Consider the following 8,734-nt stretch of genomic DNA (forward strand, 5'->3'; position numbering starts at 1 on the left):
AATGCTTTTGTTTCATTCTAAGATAATTATCCAACATACCTAGGTTTTTTTTATTAAATTGATTCATTTTAATGAATATAGTTGTATGTTATTTGTAAAATAATTTATTATATACGCGTGCATAATAAGATCGAAACGTACATGTTTGCGTAAACGCGAAAAGGGCATCACGTTCGTTTGTATTGATCATTTTCCAGGTGCAATTATTAACGCATCCTGGTGTAGCTAGGAATTTTTATCGAACTATCGTTTTAACGCATGATATGTTATTTGCAACAAAGTAGTCGATTATTGCGTGCGCGTTAAGTCTAATGCGACTTATATCGTGCGCTACAATCGCGTTTTGAACGACGTTATTATTAATGCAAAATGCGCTAATACCAGGTGGAAGTTTACCAGCAATTTGCGAAGTGAGCTTACAAGCGGACATTACAAGCAATTTGTGTGTGCAAATTGCGCACGTGAATTAGATCGGTTTGCGTTTTATCTGCCACGGCCACCATCTGCTATCGATTAGCAACCACACGCAATGCCACTATAAATCAAACATCGACTGCTCTGGATGCATCGCGTTTACGCCCCGGCTTGAAGGCTCGTGTCCAGACACCTCGCGAATACTTGTGCAACTGTAGCGGAACCTAGAATTATCAGACAACACGCATGTTCCAAATCGGGACATAAGACGTCTTAAGACGTCATATGTCTCGATTTGGGACACTATATGTTCACTGGGATATTTTTGTTTATCGTCTCTGATTATTTTTTACTTTATTATTCGCATTAATTTAAATATAACGCGTTTTTATTGAAATTATCTCGCAAAATAGTCTTAGACTCCAAAGCAGATCGCTCATCCAGCTATCTACGAGAAGGTCGGGCGCTCGAGATCGTTTCGAGTCGTCCATGCGAGCTCTGCGTAACTATATGCCGAGTACGTAAAGGGAATTTACAAGCAGGCGTACACACATACACACGGTGTAGGATTGTCAAAACGCGGCGACGTTGATCGTTGAGAAACTGTCCGAGATAAATTTAAGAAATGAATTTTGTCTTTTTCTCTCTCTTTTTTCCCCTACTCCTCTTCGGGCGTGGGACCGCGCAATTGCGAAAGTGAGGCTTTAGAAATTTTCTCACGGCCCGGGTTTTATTAGCAAGTTCGCCGATCGAGAAATGGATCGTAAACCACTCCCGCGATGGTTTCTAATGCTGGAAGATTCGACACGACGATAGCGTGATATAATCGTAACCATAACTGACAAAGGAAGGATCTTTAAAGTTATAAATGTAAAATTACGACGAAAGGATCGTATCTTATTTCCTGATCTATGCATTTCCGTTTGTGCGGGTTATCATATTACTGTTTAGTTTTATAAGAGAAAAAACGCGAAAAATTAAAACAAATTATTATTACCTTGTTAACGAGATGTTACAATATCTTTTTTCTATTTTTAGGTTCTAGGACCGATTTCCGGCTGTCACGTAAACCCGGCTGTGTCGTTCGGTCTGCTGATCAGCGGAAATTGCAGTCTTCTCAAAACTATCAGTTACATCGTCTGCCAGTGTTGCGGCGCTATTGCGGGGTCCGCTGTTCTCAATGTACGTAGAATTTAAAAGTTTACTGCGATTCATTTTTTTTAATTCAAGAAAATTAATCTAAATATATAATAATTTCAAAATTGATTTCCATATCTCCTAAAAAAATTCTCCGAATGCACAACAAAAAAACGGCCAGATTAGATGGCAATTTAAGTTTCGTATTATTTAATCTCCGATTCTCTTATTATTTAATTAGGCCATGAAAACGGGATTATTAAAAATTAAATTCTTTCTTATTTTGCTAGTTGGAATTATTTAGAGCTTAAATTACTGAACATCGTTGACTGCGTTGTATAAGTTATAAAATGCAACTCGAGGAGATCGCGTCGGCGCGTCGCGCGTCCGACGTTTTCATTTAAACGCGCTTATGTTCCTTACACGCGCGGCGTAATCACAATGATCGTCCGGCCGAAGCGTGAAATTGATCGTTGATAGCCTGTCATTTCGATTTGGCGCGGGGTCCCGAAAGTGCCTCGTCTTACCCGTATCAATTAAATTGCCGTTGCGCAAGGTCAAGGTCCGCCTCTTCTCCCCGGTCTCTCTCTCTCTCTCTCTCTCTCTCTCTCTCTCTCTCTCTCTCTCTCTCTCTCTCTCTCTCTCTCTCTCTCTCTCTCTCTCTCTCTCTCTCTCTCTCTCTTTCTCTTTCTCTTTCTCTCTCTCTCTCTTTTTCTGGTCGACCGTAACACCCATTACATCAGAAACTGGTCGCGACCGACCAGCTGGATCACTCGCGAGGAGACAGCAGCGCACGTGCGTGCATGCGTGCATGATAGTAATTTGCGTATCCTTTTATACCCCGAATTAATTCCGACGAATAAATCGACATTGCATACTTCATCTTCATCTTCATCTTACAATTAATACCCTACCGTCCAATTTGTACAGAGAAGAAACCTAAATAATATATGGAAGAAAATGGAAAATGGTATCGCTTTCGTGTCTCACTGCAATTCGGCGATAATTAGGATTGCCAAGAAAGTCCGACTCGTCTAACCGAATCGTCTTTTCGTGCAGCTGATTATACCTAAAACGCATGCCAGCGGCCTGGGTCTCACCGCGCTGCACACCGAGGTGACCGCTGGCCAGGGCGTAGGGATGGAAATAATCATCACGTTTCTGCTGGTACTGGTCGTTCACGCCGTCACGGATCCCAAGAGGACCGATGTGAGGGGCTGGGCCCCGCTCGCGATCGGCCTGACGATCTCGGTGGCCCATATGGCGGCGGTGCCCGTCACCGGTAGCAGCATGAATCCCGCCAGAAGCCTGGGCCCGGCCGTGGTGGACGACGAGTACAAGAATCTGTGGATTTACTGGGTGGGCCCGCTCATCGGCGGCAGCGTGGCCGGCGGCGTGTACAGGCTGGGCCTGAGAGCCAACAAGGAGGACGACGAGGGCTCATATGACTTCTAAGGGCGCAACTTCTGAATCCTACGAACATGTAAGAGATGGGTTCTAATAATGATAATTATCCCGCGAAGACACCGGACGTTTCCCGGATGTAAATAAAGACGTAGAATTGTAAGGATGACGATGTGACGATCGCGAGACGGTTTTCGCGATCTTCGTCCGTTGCATTTAACAAAAGATTATGTTCGCGAAGGATTTACAGGGAATATATTTCTGAGTGGAATTGAACGCTGCGGATTTTAAAGAGGAGCGAAATGCTATAGATTCGACGAGTTCAGGAAAGGAGATTGTTTCAGTATATAAATTATCTTACAATGTAAACCACATTGAATATTTTTTGTAATATTTTATTTCATCTGGAATCTTTTTTGTATTAATTATATCATTTACATTCAGTATCAAATGGTGTCGTCTGTTTCCTGTTTTTGGCATGCCAAGTCTTTTTAATCGACAGCGTTCAACCGGAAAAAGTCCCAAGAAGCAAAAATACATTGACATTATTGTATAATACACAACGTACAAAAAAATTGCAGAATATTATATTAATATTAATATTTCAGTAATTATTATCTATTAAATATTATTGCGGAGTAAGACTCGTATATGATATTATCACACAATAATGCATAAGATATCAGATTGATACCCTTTCCCAAAGATTCCCTTTCTCACCTTAAGAAATTAGAACTTAAAAGTATTCTCCTAGAGCGTGCGAAGAGAGATTTCTTCAATCATTATCATCATTGTACTTACTATCATTGTGACACCGACATAACTCGAGATTATTTATCAATTGACACTCTCGTCTTGTATGAATCCTACATCCGCTATTTTGTACATCGCCGATCTGAATTTTGTATATATAGTTAACTTAGATAGCTCACGTAGCAATAGACCGAACGTATTAGTGATGGGCGATCTCGATTCGAGATTAAAAAAAAAAAATTTTTCCTACAAAAATCGATTCTATGCCCTTTCTTTCTTTTTATGTGTTGATTTCTAATCATTTAAAATTTAAACTTTCATGCGATTTTTTGGATCATTTTTTAAGAAATCACTTCTTTTATTTAAGATTAGTAAATCGATTCTAATTATTCTATAATAGTTATTGAGATTCAAGATCGATTAAAAAAATTGATTTTTTTTCTAAAAGATCGCTCATCACCAGAACGTAATTATCTACCGATCTAGCGTAAAGTGTAACGTAGTCTAGCATTTAATTAGTTTACTACGCACCGACACGAATGACAGCATTAATAAATATATTCTTTACCGTCAGTACTACACGTTTTTATTTCTATAAACTCTTGTTTCCTTCTCAAAATAATAATAGCACTTATAAATTCCAAATAATGCGTAACTTTAGAAATCTAATGAGAGCGAAGCGTAACAGCAAGCATGATCTGGTTACTTTAATCCGGACATAGGTAAATTTACGTCGTCACCTATGAGGGAAGGCGTTACGCGGTCCCGTCTTGCCGCGGTACACAGGCACCCACATTAAGATCGACAATATCTCAAAATAGCGTACGCCGAAATAGCCTCGCGTAGTTCTCGCTAGCCAGACACATCACCAGAAGCCAGTAACTTCGAGTCGTCGATCAGAAACACGCCACTAGAGAGCGTGTTCTCCAAAGTAATTCTAATTAATTTCACGTCACTTCTATACGTGATTTTGCTAAGAAATTAATTCGAGAATTAATCGCGAGAAAAATTAGTAAAGAAGGTGCGAGCAAAACATAAAAATAAAAAATTTATTATTATTATAAATACTGATAATTGCTAAAATAATTCCGTTAATTAATATTAGAAGATATGTGTTTTAATTAATAATTCTAATTAATTTTGATTAAATATGTAATTTTATGCATATTTAATATAAGTAAATAAATAGATATTAAATATATAATTAATACTTCTCTTAATTCGATAAAAATAAATACATTAATATATTACTATTATATGAAATCATACAAGTGCTATAGTATCATTAATTATAATTATGTCCAATACATATAATTCTTATTGTTAACACGCATTAATATTTAAAAAAACACTTAAAAAATTATGTCGGGAAATTCGACGGAAACGGAAATCGGTGGATTTTTCCGCTCGAATTTGTTAGCGGTGAGAAAGGCGATTCGCCAGCAGGATTTCAAGAGGTTCGCCGCCCTCGAATCGAACGCCGAGAGAGTGGCTTTCGTTTTGAGCTACTCCGAGGCCTATCAGTTGCCCCTGGAGGTAAAGAAACCTATGGTCAAGGATAGCGACACCGCTATTCGATTGAAAGACGTCGGAAACAAATTTTTTGGTCGCGGCGAATTCGCGAAAGCCTTGGAGACGTATTCGAATGCAGCTCTTTTAGCGCCATCAACAGGTAGACATGACGCTCGTTATAATGTTCATTTAGCGCATAATCTACATAATTTAATATGTTTGCAGTTAATATTTATAATTAATATAAAATTATATAACATAATTAGAATTAAAAAAAATAAAACAATCTGGATTATGCGCTTATCAAATAAATTACTGTCTGTTTGTCACTTTAATCATTTATCCGAAAATCTCTGCTGCAATTATTCTCGTGTTATTCTATCACTAATAACTTAGACCGTGATTTGTAATTATCGAACCTGAGAACGTAAAACATTTAAATTTCTAAAATGTTTAGAATTAAGCGTTATTCTGGCGAATCGCTCGGCCACATTGTACCACTTGGAGCGTCACGAGTACGCGTTGGAGGACATTGAGGAAGCTTTGCAACTCGGTTACCCGAAGGACCTTTTCTATAAACTCGAAGAGCGACGGGCCAGGTGTTTATTGGGCCTGAAGAGGCACGACGAGGCGGTCAAGACGTTCAGGCGGGCCCTCCAGGCCCTGGACGACCGCGACGCCAGGATACCCTTAGAGCGTAAGCAGAAGTTCGAGGCGGACATCAGGGTGATGCTGGCCGTGATGGATAAGGGCAAACAGCTTAACGAGACTGCCAAGAATCCTCCGCGAGTTCACGGCAAGCAAAAGTCCAACGCGCATTTGGAGGACAGATTTATCCTCGAGAAGAAAAGGAATCCTCTGTACCCCGCTTGCAGCAAAGCGGTGGAGATCAAGGACGATGGGGGTGACGTGGGTAGGCACGCCGTGGCGACCAGGAAGATAACACCCGGCGAGATCGTGATCGTCGAACGACCACATTGCACATTTTTGCTGGCGGAGTACAGGTAGATCGAAGTATCATATAGGCGATTTTCAGATTCATCTTTCAGAAAATTGATCTTTTTCCTCCAAAAATCGATTTCTTAAATCGATTCTTTTAGTTTTTAAGTCGTGCAAAATTTATATCGCGACTAAAATGTGCACGACTTTCAAGGCTCACGCATTGCCACCTGTGTTTCGCGAGGATATTCGTACCGATGCCTGCGGCTTGTCACACCTGCAGCTGCGTCGCGTACTGCAGCCGCCGCTGCAGAGATGCGGACGCCCAAGTGCACTCACGGGAGTGTAAGCTACTGCCGGCCCTGTGGCACTCGAGAGCCTCGGTCACGTGCTACCTGGCCCTAAGGGCGATTACGCAGAAACCTTTCGAGGAAACTATGAAGCTGAAGGAACGTCTCAGGAATCCCGGAAGTGCGTCGAAGATTTCTGCGGAGAATCCGTATCGAGGGGATGACTACGCGAATGCCTTTTACAATTTAGGTAATTAACTGAGGAAAGTAAAAAAAATATAACAATGTTCCCTAAACGACTATGTAGTTTTGTAACACAATTAGAAAAAAAAGATAAAATCCCGGATTATATAAGTTTATAGTTCAAAAGTAAATTTCTACTGTAAATGTTTTATTACGCAAATGTGTACGCAAAAATTTCGCAGATTTTTACGTAAAAATATCGCTAAATTTTCACTTCTTAACTTCTTTCAATTAATAAAATTATCAAGAATTTTACTTCGAACTTTTTTCAAGATAATTAATTGATTCTCTTCCCTATAAAGTTAGTGAAGCAATTATTGAAATTTATGAATTATTTTCTTTTTCGATACGCTCATATCCTTTTTACATTGAGATTTTTTAAAATATTTTGCGTATTTATATTTCGACAGTTACCCACGAAGACAAAAGGTTGCCTGAGGATATTTTTCACAGAGCCTACATGGCAGCCTGGCTGTTCAGATTATTAATGGCCAGCGAATATTTGCCAGAAAATGTGAAAACCACCGATTCAGCGGATAGTAAATTGTCAGACGAGGAATTATTTATCGCGGGATTACTGTTGCACAATTTGCAGTTATTGCAATTTAACTCGCACGAAGTAAGAACGACATATAACGCATTATAATTCGTTCAATCTTGATGATTGCTTTATATAAGATTCTCTAATTTATACAATATAAAGCGTTTTATTAATTTTTTAATTTAACAAAGTGTATATACATACATATATATTGTACTGCAAACTTGCATAATTATTGTTTTATCTATAAATTGAAGACTTTTTGGATAATCGTGACTTTATTATTATGGACTTTATAATAAAATTGCGAGAACAAATACAATGACGACGCGTTATGTTTGTTCTCGTAACTCGTAATTACTGATCGTATATAGCTTGTTCTCTAGATTTCAGAACTGGTAAGGCCAAAAGGGGAGAAAACACTCGCTAAAGCCAAGAGTGTGTTCATAGGCGGTGGCGTTTACCCTACGGTAGCGATGCTGAATCACTCGTGCAATCCTGGCGTGATTCGGTAAATAATAAATGCTCTATTCGCCGTCATTAACCACGTTATTGTTAACTAAATAGACCGAACTGAAAATTTAAATCAAGGTATTTCATCGGTACCACCATGATTGTTCGCGCTGTTCGAACAATTGGCGCAGGTGAAGAGATCTCCGAAAACTATGGTCCAATCTTCACAACCATGCCCGAGAGTGAGCGGAAAAGAAAATTGAGAGTGCAATATTGGTTCGATTGCAATTGCGAGGCGTGCTCGGGACACTGGCCGCTTCTCGACGAATTGGATCCAACAATACTCAGGTATTTGTCAACTTCCTCATATTAATAGATATTATTCCAAAATATATAATTGATATTACCTACTTGATTATTTTTCAATTGAGCGAATCAATTATTATTATAAATAACCGTTAACATCTCCAAATACAAAAATTATTTTTAAACAGAGTAAAATATAAAAAATTTCTCTTAAATATAAAATTAAATTAAAAACTATCGAGCTATTCTATTTTATTAATAACGTATCGTTAACTTTATCATGTTACATCAGTTCGTTCTTCTAGGTTTAAATGTGAGACTGGACCGTCCTGCGGTAATGTGTTGTTGGTACGAAGCGATACGAACGAGTTCATGATCGGATGTGCGAAGTGTGGCAAGAGCACGAATATCCTGAAGGGCCTGAAGGCCCTACAGGATACAGATGCGCTTTTTAGGGTCGCATCGACGAGTCTCGAGGAGGGCCGAAACGAGCAGGCGTTGAAAGCGTACCTGGAGATCCTAAAGCTACTGGACGAGACCCTGTCGTTGCCCATCAAAGATTATCACGTCTGTCAGCAAGGGGTTAGACTATGCTCCCTTGCTTTGGGCAACGCAGCTTATATCTAATTTCATCATGGAATTATATAAAAAATTTATGCTATCTTTCTATTGCAAAATAAAAAAAATGCAAATTTCTTATACAGCTAAGCACAAATTTGATGAATTTTAAATTATTTTTTTA

The 8,734-nt window shown here is 39.1% G+C and overlaps 2 protein-coding genes across 3 annotated transcripts in view; both read left to right on the plus strand.

The window, feature by feature from the left end:
• The window catches only part of LOC139819245 (aquaporin AQPAn.G), a 32,689-nt gene extending 28,405 nt beyond the window's left edge, over positions 1-4,284 (plus strand). For both annotated transcript variants that reach the window (XM_071788441.1, XM_071788442.1), the window contains 2 exons: positions 1,453-1,596; positions 2,611-4,284. In XM_071788441.1, coding sequence (XP_071644542.1) covers positions 1,453-1,596; positions 2,611-3,006 — 540 coding nt within the window. In that variant the 3' untranslated portion in view covers positions 3,007-4,284. The remainder of the gene's footprint in view (positions 1-1,452; positions 1,597-2,610) is intronic.
• Positions 4,285-4,525: 241 nt separating this feature from the next.
• LOC139819244 (SET and MYND domain-containing protein 4) lies at positions 4,526-8,707 on the plus strand. Its single transcript, XM_071788440.1, has 7 exons — positions 4,526-5,380; positions 5,678-6,224; positions 6,374-6,699; positions 7,103-7,311; positions 7,620-7,744; positions 7,825-8,034; positions 8,298-8,707. The coding sequence occupies exons 1-7, from the start codon at positions 5,071-5,073 to the stop codon at positions 8,617-8,619; spliced, it is 2,049 nt and encodes a 682-aa protein (XP_071644541.1). The 5' UTR covers positions 4,526-5,070; the 3' UTR covers positions 8,620-8,707.
• The last annotated feature ends 27 nt before the right edge of the window (positions 8,708-8,734 follow it).

The sequence above is a fragment of the Temnothorax longispinosus genome, chromosome 9 (genome assembly GCF_030848805.1).
Source record: "Temnothorax longispinosus isolate EJ_2023e chromosome 9, Tlon_JGU_v1, whole genome shotgun sequence".
Classification (NCBI taxonomy): domain Eukaryota; kingdom Metazoa; phylum Arthropoda; class Insecta; order Hymenoptera; family Formicidae; genus Temnothorax; species Temnothorax longispinosus.